Here is a 21,075-nt window from a genome sequence, read left to right as displayed (position 1 = left end):
TTCGGAGCTTATGAGTTCAATAAATAAATATTTTTACTAAATACGTAATATTGAAATTTTTAAATTAAGTGATAAAATTTTCTTCTTTTTCTTTGTTTATTAATTGTTTTTGTATAAATATTAATAAAATATTGACAGACCATTAAAATATATAACGTAGTGAGTGACGTTACCGTTCTCGTTCACTTTCTCTCGACACATTATCTCAAACGAAATAAAAATACCCTCACTTTATTCAGCTATTAATTTGACCGTTTTGCAAACATGTTAATTATTACTTATTATTTTTTGTTATTTCTTTTACGTTTTTTCTAATGCTAATCGACGGAATTCCTTTTCGTATGTTGAAAAGTCGACGTAATTCTTCGTTTATTTGTTTATATGTTAAGCAAGGTATCAATGATATATAAAACAGGTATTCATAACGACAGATTGTCCGATCAAATATTTGGTAGCAAACGAATGGACCAACTATTCGAGACTGATTTTCGATCGTTTCATATTTTTTTCTTTTTTCGATTTTTGTTGACAGACGTCGACAATTGTTCTTAAGAATATCTTTCCGGCAGACAATAATGTTGGCGGCAGTAATAATCCAGACCATCTTTATGGTGACACCACGTTCCATCTGTGTAGTATGGATCGATATTCAAGTTGAGCATTTCTAAGCGTGGTGCGTAGAGAGCAGATGAATTCTTTCGTCGGCAATGTATAGTACAGGCCTTCCACGGTTTCGCGACGTTATGAGGGACTTGAACTCCTGGTCCCGCTTCCAGTTCGACATTATATGCTGCACGCTTCATAATTCGGCTGAATTTAATGCATTTATTGGTAGTTAACTTGGAGATTGTCGTGCGATTTTCAGGGCAAAACGAATCATCGCACAGAACCATGTCGTAATATGGTCCTTCGCAACGTGCCATTTTGTGACTTTTATGTGTGCAAGATCGTCGTTTGACTTTTATGCCTTTGGATTTTTTCAAGCAACTACTTTGACAGATGCCTTCTTCCCATTCACTCCAATTATCATCTTCACAATACTTGAAAATGTACGGTGGTTCGATAACGGGGACGCATTTTCCGCCGCGACATTCTTTCCCGAGTGCGCAAGTAGTTCCTAAAAAAATTATGATTAATTAAGCTATAAAGTATTTGAGAGATCAGCAACAGAAAACGTACCTTCCATCGCCGGTCCCGTGAAGTAGTATCCTTTAATTTGAGGCGTGTCGCATTGTAAGGTTTTACATATATCGAGCAACGAGACTGCGTCCGCATCTTTGTTACGATAATATATTTCGCATTGTGCTTTGGCAGTCCATTCTCTTCCGGGTAAATCGTGATAAATTGAATGGTCATATGCGAGATTTTCCTGTCTCGTACGATCTCGAAGACACTCTTTTTCATTCCAGAGTTTTTTAGCCGTATCACGGCTACACTTGGACCATGTTACTTGGCCTTGATGGAGTTTGTGACTTGACATTATGTATTTGTATGTATCACACGGAATTGCATATTCGATATCGTGTACCATTCCTAAACTTTGGAACAAATAAATTATTAATTTTGACACTATTCTTTATATTGTTTAGTTTAACTATTTTTATATTTAGAATTCAATAATAATTAACATGCTGAGCAATTAAAGAATCAAATCTATTAAAAGTAACTTTACTTTCTGCTTTGAAATTATGTAGCTTAATAAATTCTTATAAATATATCATTTATATGTAAAACTATAACATATAAACTTACACATGGCCAATCTCATGAGCTGCAACGAGGGACGATGCAAAACCTGAGGATATAGTATCTGTAGTACCAAATTCTACTATTGCGCACGACCTAATTAGATCGCATACACCATTGATTCTGGCTAGTCCCCCGGTATAATTGTCTACCGAATAAATATTTAATCCGGTTAGGTAAAGACCAACGTCCCAGTGATGCGGATCGTTGTCGTCCGGAGGGTTGATACTTTTCGCGTACTTGCAGAACGAATCGAGTAGTTTGCTAGCGTGACCGTCAAAAACTGGTAAATTTACCGGTTGTGTTTTCATAATTTTCAAATCTACCAACGAAATATCGATAGAAACACCCAAACTAGGATGATGGTACAGAGCTTGGATATTGTTCACGTACGCTAATATTAAGCGCAACATTTCTTTATCTTCTTCCAGAAAAGGCATAAACGTACGATATGCGGCTTCGTCGATGAAAACGGCCAGTTCCACAGTTAATTTTTCTTGTGTATTTCGTACATGACGTTGCTTCAGTTTAAAATTATCCAAATTATAAAAACTTGAATTAGCAAATGATTGCAATAATCTTTTTATACGATGTGGTTTGCCAAATGAAACATTAATTTCTTCTTTAACGCAAAAGTTGTCGGTTAAGGAAGAAGATGCAAGGTCATCTCGCAAAGGTCTAATTATGAATGTATCGTCTTTCAGAGAAACGAATCCTTCCTACTTTTAAAAAATACGTATTTGTTTTCTTGCGTGTCAATCTTATTTCTTATATATAAAACAGAGAGGTATTGAAATTGAAAGTAAAAGTATAAAAATTTTTAAACTATTTGTTTTTCAAATGGTACCACCAGTGCCGGATTTGAGAGTGGGCGGATAGGGCGACCGCCCCGGGGCCCCCCACAAACAAAACTTGATTAAAAAGAAAATTTGATTAAAAAAATCTATATATTTATATTTGATATGTTTTGGAAATGTATCAAATATTTCTTAAATATATGCCATTGGTTTCCGATGGTAATGACCGTGATGTGCATTTTGGATGCCAGAGTTTTGCAAACATTGTAGTTTGCATCATTAAATATATCTCAAATATTTGTCGTAATAATATTGAAATATGTATTTTCAACTTTTTTAAATTTACGAATTTTTAAATAAATTTTCAATGATTTTGATCTTTTACGAATTAAGAGTCCCCACTGATTCAGCCGCCCCGGTGCCCCCACTTCTATAAATCCGGCTCTGGGTACCACTAACCCATTCAAGTTCCTGACGAAAGTTCATGACCGCAGTGCTGATACGATCTTTGTGAAGATAATAGCAAGGATTCGATGCGTTTAATTGCGATAGTTCTTCTGTGATGCTTTTTGCTTCATATTTCCATACTTCAAATGTGGACGATACAGTTTCGTCACTTTTATGCAAGTTTAATTGAATTTGTATTCCAAAAACTTTCAAAGTTAATGATATCTGTCAATTAAATATCAATGAATAAAAGGTTTAATAATTCAGAAATAATATTTGAAACGTTGAGCAATGAATAAAGCAGTACAATAAAACTCACGTACTTCGTTTGCGCTTGTCGGATTCAATGCCGGAAGTAATATTGTTTCGATATCTTGCGTGATATACGCGTACGTTTCATTTAATAATATTATTAACAGTAATTTTGACATGGAGAACATGTTGTTCCTCGCGTTTTTTAGTTTGAGTATTTGAAATTGTTTAAATAACGTCTTCTTACAAATCAAATAACTTATTACATACATACGTTATACTACTCTCACGTTCGTTGTATTTTCTGATCGCGTATAGAACACATACTGGCGCCTAGGTTTGGAAGTATAATTTGTATTGTGTGACATTTATTGTATATATTCCTTCTTTGCTACATTTACAAGTTGTCCTAATAAAATGTATATATATTTAACAAGTTAATCTCTATCCATTTTACTTGTAAAACATGTAAAACTTGTAAAAATATATACAATAAAATGTATGTACATTCTATTGGGACACCCTATACACATATCTTCTTTCAGTTCCGATTTGTATAATTTACATATAATATTTGCGATAAGAGTGGAATTTCAAAAAATATGAATTGTGATTGATATGTAGAATATGTAACATTATTGTTAAACATTTTAAATATTATTTTCAAACTAGGAAAATGTTAATTAACGACAATTTTAGAATGGTTAGAGCATGACATTGCTGGCGCAATTAAGCTTAATAAATATTGAGATATTTTATAAAACTAAAATATAATTGGTTACTGATTTTCTAGTTTACACATATATCGAAATTTATCTGTTTCTAAGATCGTTCGGTATTCGATAACGGAGCTCACATAAGTTTAATAGATAAAAAAATAAATATTTCTACTAAATAAGTTTGAATGCTTTTTTACTTGCAGAATGAAATTTTCTTTATTTTCTTCGTTCGTTAATCGTTTATATATAAATATTAATGAAACATTAGTAGACTATTAAAATACATAACATAGTAACGTAATGGTTGTCGTTCATTCTGTGGACACAATGTCTCATACGGAATAGAAGTACTTTTACTTTATTTCGCTATTTATTTTCGCGTTTTGTAAACATATTAAATGTTACCTATTATTTTTTTGTTATTTTTTCATGTTTATGCTATTGCTAATCGATGGAATTAGTTTTAGATGCTGATAATTCGACGTAACTCTTAGTCTAGTTCTCTTTATTAATTAAATTGTGGATAATACGCAAAACAGGTATTAACAACGACAGATTGTGAGATCGAATATTGGGTACTAAACGAATTGAACAACTATTCTAGACTGATGCGCGTTTCATAATTTTCTCTTTTCTCAATCCTCGTTCACACACATCGATAATCTTTCGACAATTATACTGAAGAGTAGTCTACCGGCCGACAATAATGTTGTTGGCAGTAATAATTCTTACCATTTTTATTATGACACCACGTTCCATCTGGAAAGTATGGATCAAAATCAAATTTGATCATTTTGGAGCGTAGTTCTTTGACAAAAGAATCATTTTTTAGGCAATGTATAGTACAGGCTTGCCATGGTTCCTCGACATTATGAGGGACCTGCCTTCCTGGCTGTTTTCCTAGTTTGCCCTTAAGTTCGTATGTCATATTGCTAAATTGGATGCACATCTCAGTAGCAAAGTCGGAATTTGTCTTGCGTTTACTAGCATTGCAAAATATCGAGGCATCGCACAGAGCCACGTCGTAATATGGCTCTTTGCAACTTGCCGTTCTACGAATTCCATGTTGGCAAGAACGTCGTCTGATTATTACGCCTTTAGATTTTTCAAGACAACTCCTTCGACAGGTGTCTTCTTCCCATTTACTCCAATTATCATAATCACAATACTCGATAGGCGGTTTCTGCACGGGCACGCATTCTCCGCCGTGACATTCCTTCCCGGGTGCGCAATAAGTTCCTAAAAAATAAGAGTAATTAAGCTGTAAACTAATTGAGAGATCAAAGAAAAGGAAACGTACCTGGCAACGCCGCTCCCGTGAAGGAAGACAAATTACCTTTAGGCGTTTCACATTGTAAGGTTTTACATATATCGAGCAACGACACTACGTTCGCATTTTTGTCTCGAAAATATACTTCGCATTGTGCTTTGGCGGTCCATTGTCTTCCGGGTAAGTCTTCATAACGCGAATGATCATATACGTCTTTGAGATTTATCGTATGATCTCGGAGGCACTCTTTTGTATCCCAGATATGTGTAGCTATCATTTGACTGCACTCGGACCATGTTACTTGATCGTAACGCAATTTGAAAGGTGACATTATGTGTTTGTATTTATCACATAATGGCATCATGTAATCAGTATCGTGTCTCAATCCTAAGCTGTGGAACAAATAAATTATTAATTTTGACAATATGCTTTACTTTGCATTGTTTATGCTAAATATTTTTTTATTAAAATTTATTAATAATTAACTTACTGAACATTTAAAAGAACAAATTTCTTCAAAAGTTTTTTGACTTTCTGCTTATTAATTGTACAAATAAATAAATTTTTATAAAATATATTTATATTTAATTTATACGTAAAACTATTATAAACTTACATATGTCCGATCTCATGAGCAGCAACGAAAGATGATGCAAAACCTGATGTCAGAATATGTGCAGTACCGAATTCTACTATGGCACACGCAGTATTTGATTCGCACACTTCAGTGGCGTTGGCTAGTCCTACGACGTTGTAGTCCGGGTGCGTAATATTTAGTCCGGTTATGTAAAGACCAACGTCCGAGTGACGCGGATCATTGTCGTCCGAAGGATTGCGAGTGTCCAAGTAATTGCAGAACGAATCGAGCAGTTCTACAGCGCTGCCTCCATAAGTTGGCAAATCTGACGATTGTTCATTCATAATTTCCAAATGTACCAACGAAATATCGATGGAAACACCCAAACTAGGATGATGGAACGCAGCTTGGATATTATTCACATACGCTAATATCATCATGTGCAATATTTTCTCATCATTGTGCAAGAGAGGCATAAAGATATTATATACGGCTTCGTCGACAATAATAGCCAATTCTACAGTTAATTTTTCTTCCATATTTTGTACATCACGTCGCTTTAGTTTAAAATTATCCAAATTATGAAAACTGGAATCAGCAGATAATTGCAAAGATCTTTTAATTAGGTGAGGTTTGCCAAATGAAATATTCATTTCTTCTTTAACGCAAAAATCGTCAATTGAGGACAAAGACGCATAGTCATTTCGCAAAGGTCTAATTTCCAGTGTGTCGTCTTTCAGAAAAATAAATCCTTCCTGCATTTGAAAAATATACATTAATGTTCATGCTTATGTATACATAAAACAAAGAAAAATTAAGGTTAAAAGTAAAAACTGTTTTTCATGTGATTTCACTGACCCAACCATGTTCTTGACAAAAATTTATGGCCGCTGTGCTGATGTGATCTTTGTGAAGATAATAGCAAGGATCCGATGCATTTAATTGCGACAGTTTTTCTGTTATGCTTCTTGCGTCATATTTCCATAATTTAAACTTGGATGATACAATTTGGTCGTTCCTACGCAGATTTAACTGAATTTGTTTTCCCAAGATTTTCAGAGTTAGTGGTATCTGCAAATTGAATAACGATGAATAAAAGACTTGATAATTCTTGAATAATATTTTGGACACTGCGCAATGAATAAAGCAGTACAGTAAAAGTCACGTACTTCTTTTGCACTTGTCGAATTCCATGTCGGCAGCAATATTCTTTCAATATCTTGTGTGATATACGCGTACGTTTTATTTAATAAAAATATTAACACCAGTTTCAATATGAAAAACATGTTTTTCGCGTTTTTTTAGTTTGAGTATTTGAAAATGTTGAAATAACTTCCTTTTTATATATCAAATTACTTATTACATACATACGTTATTCGTTTCTCCTGTTTGTTGTATCTTCTAAACGAGTATAAGACGCGTACTGGCATCTGCGTTTAAATCAATATCATTTATCTTGCGTGACATTGATTATATATATTTCTTTTTTGCTACATTTATAGGGTGTCCTAGAAAAATGCATACACATTTTACAACTTAATGTCCATTTTACTTGTAAAAACATATGGTAATAAAATGTATATACTTTTTATTGGTTTATTTTATACATATGTTTTTTTCTTTTAGTTCTGAATTATGCATTTTACATATATTATATGTGATAACGATGGAATTTTGAAAAATTGAATTTTGATAGATGTGTAAAATATGTAACATTATTCACAAATATTTAGAATAATATTTACACACATTAAAAAAATTTTAATTAATGACAATTTTACAAAGATTAAAACATAACATTGCAAGCACAATTTGGCCTTATAAATAACAAATATATTATGAAGAAAAATAACTCTGATCACTGATTTACTGATTATCCGACGTAGAAAATATATTGAAATTTGCGTTTCTGAAATTTTTAATCTACGGAATAAAATTTTTTTAATTTTTTTCGTTTATTAATCGTTTATGTATAAGTATTGATGAAACATTGACAGACTGTTAAATTACATAACATGATGAGTGACGTCATCGTTCTCGTTTATTTCTCGACACAATGTTTCGGTATAATACGGTATAAAAATATCTTTACTTTATATAGCTATTTATTTTATCGTATCTTAAACGTGTTAATTATTGTCTATTATTTTTTATTGATTATTTAACGTTTTTTAAATGCTAGTCGACGGAATTCGTTTTAGATGCTGATTTGTCGTAATTTTTCGTCCAGTTTAAGTTTTTGTTAATCAAAGTATCTATGATAAACAAAGCAAATGTTAACAACGACAGATTGTCCGATCAAATTTTCGGTAACAAACGAATTGATCAATTATTCAAAATTGATTCACGCGTATTTCGTAAAATAATTTTTTTTTTTCGATTTTCAAATATCGATAATTTCTTAACAGAGATTTTTTAACTTTTATAAGAGTAGCTTTCTGGCAGACAGTAATGTTGCTGACAATAATAATTCTATCCATCTTTTTCGTGACACCACGTTCCATCTGGAAAGTATGGATCGAAAACAAAGTAGGGCGTTTCCAAGTGTGATGCATAGAGAATAGGTGAATTTTTTATGCGGCAATGTATAGTACAAGCCTTCCATGGTTTCTCGACATCATAAGCGGCCTGTCGTCCTGGCTCAAAAAATTCTGTTGCAAACGTCAAGTTCAACTTGATTACTATTGCGTGATAGCTGAATCGCCTGCATATTTCTGCAGCAAATAAGTCGATGCTCTTGCGTTCCTGAGTACAGAGTAAATAATCATCGCACAGAACCACGTCGGAATATGGCCCTTCGCAATTCGCCGTTCTGCGACTTCTATGTTTGCAAGATCGTCGTCTGACTCTGACGCCTTTAGATTTCTTCAAGCAACTACTTTGACGGGTGCCTTCTTTCCATTCACTCCAGTTATTATTTTCACAATACTTGAAAATGTATGGTGGTTTGATAACGGGCACGCATTCTCCGCCACGGCATTCTTTCTCGTGTGCGCAATGAGTTCCTAAAAAATGAGATTAATTAAGTCATAAACTAGTTGAGAAGTCAGGAAAAGAAGACGTACCTTCCAACGCCGGTCCCGTGAAATAGTATTTATTAATGTGAGGCGTTTCGCATTGTAAGGTTTTACATATATCAAGCAACGAGACTACGTTTGCATTCTTGTCGCGAAAATGTATTTCGCATTGTGCTTTGGCGGTCCATTGTCTTCCGGGTAAATCGTGATAACGCGAGTGGTCATAGGCATCTTTGAGATTTATCGTGTGATCACGAAGACACTCTTTTGCATTCCAGAGTTTTACAGCAATATCACGACTACACTTGGACCATGTTATTTGGCCTTGTTCACCCATGACACCGGACATAATGTGATTGTTTGCATCACATCATATTGAATTGTGTAGCATTCCTAAGCTTTGGAATAAATAAATTATTAATTTTGACAATATGCTTTAGTTTGCATTGTTTATTTTAAATATTTTTATATTAAAATTTGTTAATAATGAACATTTAAAAAAACAAATCTTTTCAAAAGTTTCTTTACTTTGTTTTTTTAAATTATGCAATTAAATAAATTTTTATAAAACATACTACTTTTACATAATTTGTACGGAAAACTGTTATACATTAACTTACACATGGCCGATTTCATGAGCAGCAATGAGAGAAGATGTAAAATTCGAGGATTGAAGACGTGTAGTACCGAATTCTGCAATGGCGCACGATGCATTTGATTTGCACATGCCACCGGGGTAGGCTATGCCATTAGTGCCGTTGTTTGTCGAATAAATGTTTATTCCGGTTAGGTAAAGATCAACGTCCCAGTGATGTGGATCATTGTCGTCCGAAGGATCGCGAGCTTTCGCATATTCGCAGAACGAATTGAGCAGTTTGCTAGCGTTGCCGCCAAAAAACTGGTAAATTTGGCGGTTGTTCTTCCATAATTTTCAAATGTATCAATGAAATATCGATAGAAATACTCAAACTCGGATGACGGAATACAGCTTGAATATTATTCACATACGCTATCATCATGCGCAACATTTCTTCATTTTCGTTCAGAAATGGCATGAAGGTACGATATGCAGCTTCGTTGAGGAAAACAGTTCTATAGTTAATTTTTCTTGCATATTTTGTACATCACGTCGCTTTAGTTTAAAATTATCTGAATTATGAATTCTTTTAATTAGGTGAGATTTGCCGAATGAAATATTAATCTCTTGTTTAACGCAAAGATCGTCGATTAAGGAAAAAGACGAATAGTCATTCCGCAAAGGTTTAATTTCCAATGTGTCGTCTTTCAGAAAAACGAATCCTTCCTACTTTTACAAAATATGCATTAATGGTCTTATGTGTAATGCTTATATTTGAAACGAAGAGAAATTAAGATTAAAAGTAAGAACTATGTGCTTTTCATATGGTTACACTGACTCATCCTTGTTGCTGACAAACGTTTATAGACTGATGTGATCTTTGTGAAGATAATAGCAAGGATTTGATGCATTTAATTGCGACAGTTCTTCTGTTATGCTTCTTGCGTCATGTTTCCATACTTTAAACTTGGACGATACAATCTGGTCGTTCCTACGCAGATTTAACTGAATTTGTTTTCCAAAAATTTTCAGAGCTAGTAGTATCTGCAAATTGAATAACAATGAATGAAAAACTTGATTATTATCGAATAATATTTTGGATACTGCACAATGGATAAAGCATTACAGTAAAAGATACGTACTTCTTTTGCGCTTGTCAAATTCCATGTCGGCAGCAAAGTTCTTTCGATATCTTGCGTGATATACGCATACGTTTTATTTAATAAGAATATTATTATCAATTTCACTTTGGAGAGCATGTAGTTTCTCGCGTTTTGTCACTTTGAGTACTTGAAAATATTTAAATAACGTTTTTTTATATATTAATATTATATACATACGTTATAATACTCTCACATTCGTCGTATCGTCTGGTCGCGTATAAAGCACATACTGACTGGGTTTACGATTATCATTCGTGTGACACTTATTGTATATATATTTCTCTATGCTACATATATATATATGTATTTTTCTTTTTGGTTCTGAATTGTGTATTTCTTATATAACACTTGCAATGACGGTGGAATTTTAGAAACTGCGAATTATGATCGATATAGAATATGTAACATTATTCACAAACATTTTGAATATTAATCACAAACATTAAAAAATTTTTACTTGTGTAACCCATTGGCAAATGTAGTGAAATCAATTTGAAATTTTTTTTTCGAGAGCGATGATACTTGTATAATTTGTCTCATTCAGGCTATCAAGATCGTTTCTTTAAAAATTTAAGAAAAATTTATTGTTTTAGTTGAAGGACAAAGGATTTAGCTGATTTGGAAATTGATGTGACCGCAATTTGGGTTTCTATACAGATGCAAAAACAGTTAAAGTCTTGAGTGGGTTATTAAATTGAACAAAATGTTTATGATTTTGAAACATTTTTTTTACTTTAATAATATCAAAAAGATTTACATACTATATTACAAAACGCCAAATTTATTGGAGTTATTTATTGGGAAAATACAATGTCTTTTCCTATTTTATCTTTACGTCAAATTGAATATAGCTGCTTTTGCATATGGACTACTCAGATATATTTTTTTCAGTTTAAAAGGCAATAGAAAGTAGATGACTGTTGATATTTGATTTGTGTACTTTTTATACGAATAGACGTGCAAAAACAAAACGGTGAGACCTAAGAGTGCGGCTTTCTCGAGGGTTTTTCTTTGGTCTTAAATGTCGCGTATCGCGAAAAACCAATGACGATTAATCAAGTCGGGAAGAACGTCGCGGCGTAATCCGTCATCTACGAGGTTATTAATTATTTCTGTCGGTTTTACGTGCCGCGTCCGTCTGCTGGTCTCTCCATCCACCGCTGTATTTTCTCACCATCTCTAACAATAAAATCCCTTTATCTTGAATAAATTAATGCATTTAATGTTTTATTATTTGATAGTACTCGGGGACAAATGAGGTAATATCTTAAGCGGATACGAAACGTTGCTCATTCTGTATTATAGCGCCATAAGATTTACTACTTGGTGTTGCAAATAGTTAAACGGCATTAACGTGAACATCGTTATTCGCGTTGGCAACCCCATCAAGAGAATGATAAATTTTCAGAAAGATTGCTGCTAAGGGTTATAAACACATATAATTTTCCCGTATCATTCTCGATAAAATATTCATCACTCTTCTCTCAGTGTCATCAATTATCGCGGCATTTGAAATTCGAGACTATTCTCTTTAATTCTCCAGGTAGCTGAAACACAACAACGAGATTATCGGTGTCGGAAATAATACGCAATGTGCAGTTATACTTATGTTTTACAATCGCGCGAGTCACATCGCGAGCAAATTTTATTTTGTGAAAAGATGAGTAGTCGGGAGAAGCGAACGGGATTAAACGACGGGTGGAAAGATTTAAGATAAAACAAAAACGACACGGCTGACTCGCACGGCGCATCGAACGTACTAACTCCGGGAGTGCAGCTCGTGCGTGAGCGACATAATAACATTTTGGGAAATGGGATGAGAGCGATTCGACGAGATGGAGATAGTGGCGGCGAACGTAATGAGGATGCGACGAGGCAAGAGGCAATATAGGCGGTCGGCCCGGGGATGGGATCGCTTCCGGTGAGGCCACTAGGAGAGACTGACGGAGAGTCAAGGCTTACAAAGGGGAAACGAAGACGAAGGTGTGCGAAAGCAGACGCAAGGAGAAGCATTTCGGCTTCTTCCACGTGGGCCGCGCACAATCGATCATTACGTTAAGGCCCTCTCAAAGCTCCCGACTGACCGGTCGTCGAATACGCTAGAGAGGCAGAGATGACTTTAACAAAGAGAGCGTCAAAGGAAGTGATACCGGCAGGTGCGCGTCCTTCGAACGACACAACGAAGCGATATGTTCATTATAGCGCGCGAATCTGGAACGGACTTGAATGCCGTTTCGAAGCTTTCATCCGTTAACGCTCGTTATCAGATAAATCGTTTAGTTGCTATAGAATTGATTTAAAAGGTAATCCTGCTTCAACCGAGGGGTTAAATAATCAAAGTATTAAGTAAATTTGTCCATGCGGTAATAAAATGCTTAAATTGAGTTAAGCTTTGTAATTATATTGTGACTGAAGTTTAAGGACGATATCATTTGCTACTTAGCCAATCTGTTATTCTCATTGTGAATAGGCGGTTAAATCGATATTATGTTAATACAGTACCATTGATATTCTGTTAGTACGGTATACAAAGAAATTCACGATAAAGAGGAGAGGTTTGCAATACCGAGAGGTAAATAAGAATGGATTTCCTTTGTCCTGCGTGCTTGGAGACACAGTAGGGTCGTGTTCTGGTTGGAGTGCTGTCAGAGTAGACGCGTTATTGCGATATTGCGAGTGTCCGTATTGCGAAACAAAAGAGAAAGATTACAAAGAAAATATTACAGGCCTTGTCAGCAGTAATAATTAATAAATGCAAAATTTATTGATGGTCACATAGTCGAACAGGTAGGGTTGTACAATGGCAGTGTTATACAAAAACGAGTAGAATAAATGTTGAATAAGTCATGTTTAAAGAGCAGAATTTCATGCCGGTCTAGCTAAGTGCATAACCATTATCCATAATTTAGTTTCTAAAAGCTTCAGAAAAGATGCACGACTTCTGAAGCATCCTGTATACATCGTGCTATCTTTTTCGGACATCAAGACGAATCTTGATGTCGCATATATCATTCTCGACGCCTCCTGCTTTAGGAACCGATGCGAGGATCTCATCTTGCGAAATTGAAATTTTCCTCGCCAAAAGTGCACTGGATTTTCATTCAGTGAATGTCGCGATTTTCAATATTTCTCGTAAATATTATCGTAAATTTGTCGTTATACGCAAATCTATTTTGTGTAATTTTATTGTCTCAACAAGAATTTCTATATCTTGAAAAATTTGTAAAACTTTTTGAGGTACGAAATGATTACGTCAAAATGTTAGTGAAAGGTAGAAGAAATATCAAGCACAGCAAATTTGACAGGATTTTTTTCTATACGGTGGATAAATGTTTCAAATTTTTTGAAGTAGTTTTATACGATAAATTAAATTTTATTAAATTTTTCAAAGTTTTTCAAATAAAATGAGTTTCACAATGTATAAGATATTTCTTCTTTTTCATGTCGAGATTTCAAATAAAAAATTTCAACAAGAGAATGTGCTTTTTGCAGTGGAAATTGATGTTCTTAGAACTCACAGGCGGTTAACACAAATACATCCAATTCAGTCACTCGTTTAGGTGAATACTGGACGTTTTGCAGTCGCAGCTCGAATGGAGCATGCTGCAATGAATACGAACACCTGTTATAGGCACCTGTGAGCTTTGAATATAGTCCGTATCGAGCCTGGTCAGTAAGCTTTGTTGTCACGTGCTCACTCCAGAACACCCTTGACCATATTTGAGCTTTTAGCTGGATATTCGATTATTGGAACTGCTTTATTTTGCTTCAGAGCGGTACACAGTTCTACAATTTTTAGCTCGGTGATAATTTCAGGTATTGTTCGCCGCATATAATCGCAGGAAACAAAAATTCATGTTCTTGAACGATCAGTTTTTTTTTTCTAGCGTCAATTCACACATCAGACAGTCCTTGTAAAAATTCTGAAAAAAAGTTGACTAATCATCATTTCGTTAGAAGAATGCTCACCAACTTCTCCTCGCATGTCGTTTATCATAGACAGCGCGATTTTTCGCGTTCTATTTTCATTTCCCTTTATCTCGGATGCGAGATAGTCGGCGTCGATACCGGTTGTAAATTAAATAAGAGCACTTTCACTGGCGATTGCGCTCGTGCTTTCGAGATCGAAAATATTCGACATTTCCGTCAATCTCAATTTATCCGACGGCATCGGCCCCTGATTCGTACATCCAATTTTCCTCGCATCCGTCGATGGCCGCCGACGCCACCGCCTTCGGGGAAAACATGGTCTGTTCGAACGATCGTTTTACGGTGAAATTCACGGGGAAATTCGCGAGCGCGACCTATCATGGAATCTCCTTGAATGGGATATGAAAAATTTATTTCGCGACTAAGGGCGGCGCGGACAGCGGGAACTTTTAATTAATCCCGTTTAATGCGCGTGTTTGTTCTGACGATAATCCGGATCCGCCGCTCTCTTAGCGTTCTAAAGTTTTCGGCCGATAGCTAACTTGCTTGAACGACGAGAAGCTACGAATATCTCGACAGCTAAATTTTCCCCAAAATTCCTACGATTATTTTAAACAAATGTGCTTTCTTTTATCAGATATTGCAGTGTTTTAAAACACTCGATATTTTATTTTAAAGCAGCAATAGCTCATAAATAATTTATAATCACGCTGCTGTAATGTAGCGGTCGATGATGTTCGATATTAGCGACGTTTTAGCTTTAACGTCTAATATTAGCATCCAGAGGTTATTAGATGTTATCTCATCTTCTTATAAGCATCTTCTCCACATTTAAATTTGCATCTCATATACTCGCGATAAACACGATCTTTACAATTTTGTGTAAGGCAAGACCCGTTATCGCGATGCTACGTGCAAGATTGGGTACTTTCCGATGGACGACGCATAGATGGGTGTAATCGACCGTTGCATTTTCCTCCTCAAGAAGCGTATCGTCGTAAAATCGAGATTTAAATTTTTATGACGTGGAATAGGTGACCGCACCAAAATGTGCTATCGGCGTGGCGTACAAATGTTCCTTTTTTTCAACAGACGGATTCTGTCCACTCGCACATAGCTTAAAAATTTTTCTATTACCTTATTTTGGAAATAAAAGAGTATCAGTTGAGAATTATGTATCAATAAAAAAAAAAAACTTATTTAAGCTTATTAAAAAATATTACATAAAACATGTTAATAAAGAAATATTGATATATTAATATGAGAAGAGATATTATTAACATTATATATGTGCTAATATTTCTAACATATGAAGAATTTTGAACTACGCTATATGAAAAGGTTCCGATAAACATCTTCGTCGATAGATTTCCAGCCGTAGGTCTATCGCGTTTCGATTTAGCTCTATCGGGAGACGGCGTGAATCTCGCCGCGGGGGAAGAGATAGGATACGGGGCTGTATATCCGAGTATCAAACGGATTAAAGGACTGGCTGGTGTACACGGATCTCGAAGAGCGTACAACCTATCTGAACGAAACTGACGTCATCTGCCAAGACGCGTATAGATAAGGAAGAACTATTCGGATCAGTTTGGCAATGGACCAGCCACCAAGGTCGTCTAATCCTCGGATCAACCAGTCTGGAATTGTGCCTTCGATGTATCTACTAGCTGACTCAGATATATTTCTGCTGTAATGTGTCCTGTCGTTTGGGCCGCAGGAGAATACGGCCATTTCGTGTAGGAAACACAGAATGTGAACTTGTTTCGTAATGTTTGTAAATAATATTATCGATATTCGATGGGGAAACTTGCTTTAACAGAGTTAAATAGACTAAATTGGATATAGTACACTCATTCCGATAATAAAACGATAGTGAAAGTTGTTTTCGTAAATTAAACAATCATCCTAGATTTTTGTCGTAAATGAATGATATAAATATATGAAACACATATACGTAATGAAAAGGCTCCATGTGTTATCAAACGAGATAAATATATGAATAATCACGTTTTTTTCTAGATATTTTCTCTCTACATATATTAATTTTATTTCAATCAAAATATTAGTTATCAACTTTCACTTCTGATCTCGTTTACGTCAGTTTCGTACTCATGTCGAGTGCTTGACTGCATAAGCTTACATGATCTCAAGTCGACGAGCGAAAATGTGTAGAGGATGGAACAAGCTCGAACTCTAGCATGCATTGACGACGGCTCGAGCCGTCAGGGGTTAGTCTGGCACGTAACTTTGTTAATATAATGTAATTATTGTTGGCTGCTGATTAGTTCGGGTCAGGTAGGGTGCGAAATAAGGATAGCTGGTGACGTCTTTAACATCTCGGTACTTTGCTCTTAGCGTCTCATGTTTATTATATTGCGGTGATGTCTCGTAGCGTACCGCACAATGTTTATTTCATGTCGCGACTGTTGCAGCGATGCGCAACATCTTTTGGTTTCTTATTCTGTAAAAAAAAAAGAACGCAATAACAAGTGTAAATTTTTATTAATTTTTACATAGTTGGAATCCTTGAATCCTTGAATTCCAAACAATGCGAGTATTAAAGATTTTTTAAACTTTTCTTCTTGTTCTATAAGAAAGAAGAGAAAGTGAAAATATAGGAAAAAGGACGAGAAACTCTCATCACGATAAAATAATAAAGTACTTCAGGGAAAACAATGATTACTTTGAAAGACTTCTTTGTTTTATTCTTAGCACATAAAAATGCTACAATCTTTATCTCACTAAAACGGTCTCCAAAACGGAGAAAAAGATATATTATTTTAACAAGATTTTAAGAAGAAAATTATCGTCCATAAAAATTCGAATATTTCAATATAATCTTTTAGAAGTCTAAAATACTTTCTTCATCATTTTTCCCGCCCTTTATTTTTTCAATACATTGAATACATTGATCTCTCGAGGTAAAATTCGAGATTTTGAGGTAAAACGCTTTTTATGGATCTCCGTATATTTGTAGACTAGTGTGTACTCACAGAGAATAGTTATGAATATGTAGTAGAAATATATCAGATACGCAACCTGTCTCCATGACGTTACATCCTCCGCGGAATGTATTACAGATTCGTTGAAAGTATATCGCAGACGGTAGACGTCTTTGTCGCGTCGACATTCAGCGGGCCTATATTAGACATTATCGTTCACAAAAGGTGCCGTATCGTATGCCTGCCGCAATCGTCGAGCCCTCGCCCGCTTCCGCGTATTGTAAATCCCCCCGTGAGAGGACGTCAACCCCCTTCGCGTTATCAATCCGGGGAGACGGAGACGCGGCTCGTGCGCGACCACTCGACACGAATATGTCTAAATCGACAATAATTCAATTCCAGAGGCGATAGTATGCAAACGAGTCTCGCGGCCATCACAATCGACGTGCAGATAATGAATACAGGTCCCTCCGTTATGCCCGTGCCGACGCCTCTAAGGCACGGATCAGAAATCCTGTCCTCAGCAAAGCGCATGGACGAGCACTGCACGCCAATCTCTCTTACATCGATGACCCAATTGCACGTTATTCGATCCTCCTTGTTTAATCCAATTTACTTTTGAAAATTACTGGCGCTCGCCGAGGCCTGTTTGCCAATTCGGAATTAATTAACGTTCTTTCTGTTCGGCTGTTAGAAAATGCGATGAAAGCAGCGGCGGCACCGATTGTTCGGCGCAAAATATTCGCGCCATTTCACCTGATTTTTCGCGATGGTCGGCCGAAAATGGATCCTGATTCTGTTTGCGTCCTGCATCGATTATTTACCACAAAACTAATCAAATTTGTAGATATAATCATGATTAAATTGCGGTATTATTGAAATGGAGATCACTCGTTTTGGGTTTCGTCAACATCGATCTCAGTTCTAATTAATATTGAATCCTATCGGGATCAAGATTGGGTATTAACGTCGGATCGCCTAATGACGCGTATGATGATTACGTCCAATGTGGCGCGATATGAAAGGGTTCGAGGATATATTGGGTGGGGAAGGGATCGGCGTGGATAATTTTGTGCTTAGCCAGAACGCACAAACGGCGACGCAAAAGTTGCGGTTATAAATAAGTCTGAGATTAATGCTGTTCCCACGAGTACGTGCCTTGGTCGAATAATCGGCACTCGCTTTTTTTTTGCTTTGTAAATATGAGCGCAATCGGCACTCGCTTTTTTTTGCTTTGTAAATATAAGCGCAATCGGCACTCGCTTTTTTTTTCTTTGTAAATATAAGCGTCTCATAAATTTGTTTTATAGAACCGTAAAAATCGATACTCACCTTAGTATAGAAAAAAACATTTTAGCTTTAATACTCGCGTGAATAACGAATGCGAATGATTGTGTGCATGAACATTCAGTATTGGACATCGGTTATCGTGTTATGCCGCTGAAGGATATCACCATCGCATTGACAGAATTATCCTTCGGAACAGCGAGTGCAACGTTTAATTTGATGAAAGTCTCACGCTGCTTTTTTGCTCGTCGAATTATTATTTTTCCTTTTAAGGAAATGATCACTTCGGGAGGGGGGGGGGGAGACTCCTTGCTCTGAAACGTCCAACCTTTCGGTTGGAGCATGCCATTAGGAAAAAAACTTCCGGAAACGAGGGGATTTCTACGATAAACGGAATTAAGTACGCTACTGTAACTTCGGCAATCAAGTCCGGAATGAGACGAACGACAGTGGCAATAAGCTGAAATCGCTTGCCATTAAGAACTTCAATCTAATGGACTTTTGTTGATGAGTGTGATGAAAGGCGAAAGGGTCGATTCGCTTTTATAAATAAGCGAGACATCGAATTCGTAAAGACGATCCCCATTTCGATCTCGTTGACCTGAATTGATATCGTTTATTTCACTTTTAATTAAACCTCGCATAACAATGGTACAAAGTAAAGCTCCAGATAAGAATGTACCTAATTTAAACAGACAGAATTATCAATAAAATTCGATCTTGCACATACAATTACAATTGCATAAGTCGCAATTGTGCAATTATAATATAATAGTTTGACACGTTTATTTATCTGAAAAGTAAACTGAAAAATTTGAAATTCTCATAGAAGTTGTGACTTGCACGAATGATATACTTTTCGATCTGAAGTTCTGATTGTCGTCGGCGCTTCCGGCTTCCGGATAACAGCGGCGGAAAGACGTCGCGACGAGGAGATTTATCACGATTAAACGAACGAGAAACTTTAGAAGGGGCGTTGGACGGGAACAAGGGTCGAAGGGAATGCATGAGCAATTTTCTCATTTCAGCGAAAAGATGTCTGCCGCACGAGCGTTTCGCATTAGATATTTCGATTACATCGTATAAAAGTAACGCAAGAAGCTCAAGAATTACGAAGATAATAACATTTAGCTCAATGAAATAGTTTTCGCGAAATGGTCGGTATTTGCTTAAGTTAAAATTGCGATGTACACAGTAAACAATTTTATTTCATTCGTTTAAAAATTAGATAATACGAAAAATATCATTATGAAACGTGTAATTGATGTAACAACATTCGTACGCTTATTTGTTGCGTAATCACGTAAAATGCTAAGATATTTGTCGCTGCATTTAAGAGTTAAAAACACTCGCGAGCTTTTGATTGTCTTAGATTTGTGTTACGAGCGGAGTAATTGAGCTTGAAATCATTATATAGTATAAAATATCCGGCTACGCGTTGCAAGAGTGTCGTTTTATGGGAGCAAATCATCAGCCGCTTAATTATTGCTGTAAGTGCCGCGACGGGTTCACTAACCAACTTAATTGTCAGTCTCAATATATCCATGTCGACTGTCTGATTTGGATTCATGAGGTTTTTTGAGTGTTGATCTCAGCTGATGAAATTGCGTATTATAAAACGTAATTATATACAGAATTTATTAGCGTAACTAGAACGCATATTTTAATGATAGAAAAGCTAATTTCCAAGTAAATTGATCATTGCTAATAATTAATTTTCCAATTTTTATATACGGTGCATTTTACGACTAAACATCTCGTTTAGACGTTTTTTTGACAAAAATCAAGATTATATTGTTGTTACAATGCAGAACATTCTCTGTGAAAGGTACAGGAATATTTCTCGCACCCTTATCTGCTGTCATTTCTCTCTTGCTTTTCTTTTTGCGTATATTTACGCAATGTGCATTCTCTTTGAGTAATATGGCGGCGCTTATCCCGGACGATGTAAAGATTCAGACATATGCATAGAAATCCTGATGCCGCGTCTCGTCGATGCATCCGAGTGCAATATATTTCTCTGGACGATATTTCGTAGGATTTCGCAGAGGATAGTTGTACTTTTTGCGTCGTTTCATCATTTTAATTGAACATAGTCATGCGGATCAATATCTGATTAATTAATATAAAACCTTGATTCGCACAACATGCAAGTTTTTTATTAAATATTAATCTTTATATAAATTAATTAATTAGTTATCTAATAATTAATGTAGAAAATTTATTTTAATCTTTAATAAATTTTTCTTTTTTGCCAAATAAGATGAAGGCAAGTTTTTTTTGCCCCTTTTTCTCTTTTTCTTATTGTGATGAAAAATCTTTTTTTTTCTTGCAAACAGTCCGCAGAA

General features: G+C 35.5%; 2 protein-coding genes and 1 long non-coding RNA gene across 4 annotated transcripts; all 3 read right to left on the bottom strand.

Moving 5' to 3' along the window:
- Positions 1–548: 548 nt before the first annotated feature.
- Positions 549–4,016, bottom strand: LOC105671217 (A disintegrin and metalloproteinase with thrombospondin motifs adt-2-like). Its single transcript, XM_012365178.2, has 5 exons — positions 3,314–4,016; positions 3,003–3,215; positions 1,753–2,465; positions 1,180–1,538; positions 549–1,117 (listed from the first exon to the last, which is right to left on the bottom strand). Exons 1-5 carry the CDS (start codon positions 3,512–3,514, stop codon positions 549–551), a joined length of 2,055 nt encoding a protein of 684 aa, XP_012220601.2. The 5' UTR covers positions 3,515–4,016.
- Positions 4,017–4,150: 134 nt separating this feature from the next.
- Positions 4,151–7,345, bottom strand: LOC105671207 (A disintegrin and metalloproteinase with thrombospondin motifs 7-like). Of its 2 annotated transcripts, none has more exons than XM_067358467.1 (5): positions 6,978–7,345; positions 6,667–6,879; positions 5,848–6,563; positions 5,298–5,623; positions 4,151–5,200 (listed from the first exon to the last, which is right to left on the bottom strand). In XM_067358467.1, the coding sequence occupies exons 1-5, from the start codon at positions 7,092–7,094 to the stop codon at positions 4,635–4,637; spliced, it is 1,938 nt and encodes a 645-aa protein (XP_067214568.1). In that variant the 5' UTR covers positions 7,095–7,345; the 3' UTR covers positions 4,151–4,634. The 2 variants fall into 2 exon arrangements, with proteins under 2 accessions (XP_067214568.1, XP_012220590.2); XM_012365167.2 differs by having other exon boundaries at positions 5,262–5,623; positions 6,978–7,322.
- Positions 7,346–9,028: 1,683 nt separating this feature from the next.
- LOC105671189 (uncharacterized) lies at positions 9,029–10,807 on the bottom strand. The gene is made up of 3 exons (XR_010891055.1): positions 10,545–10,807; positions 9,446–10,446; positions 9,029–9,223 (listed from the first exon to the last, which is right to left on the bottom strand). It is a non-coding gene; the product is annotated as an uncharacterized lncRNA (long non-coding RNA).
- Between the last annotated feature and the right edge of the window lie 10,268 nt (positions 10,808–21,075).

This window comes from Linepithema humile, chromosome 6 (genome assembly GCF_040581485.1).
Source record: "Linepithema humile isolate Giens D197 chromosome 6, Lhum_UNIL_v1.0, whole genome shotgun sequence".
NCBI classification, from domain to species: Eukaryota; Metazoa; Arthropoda; class Insecta; order Hymenoptera; family Formicidae; genus Linepithema; species Linepithema humile.
This window is presented reverse-complemented; position numbering and strand designations above follow the sequence as displayed.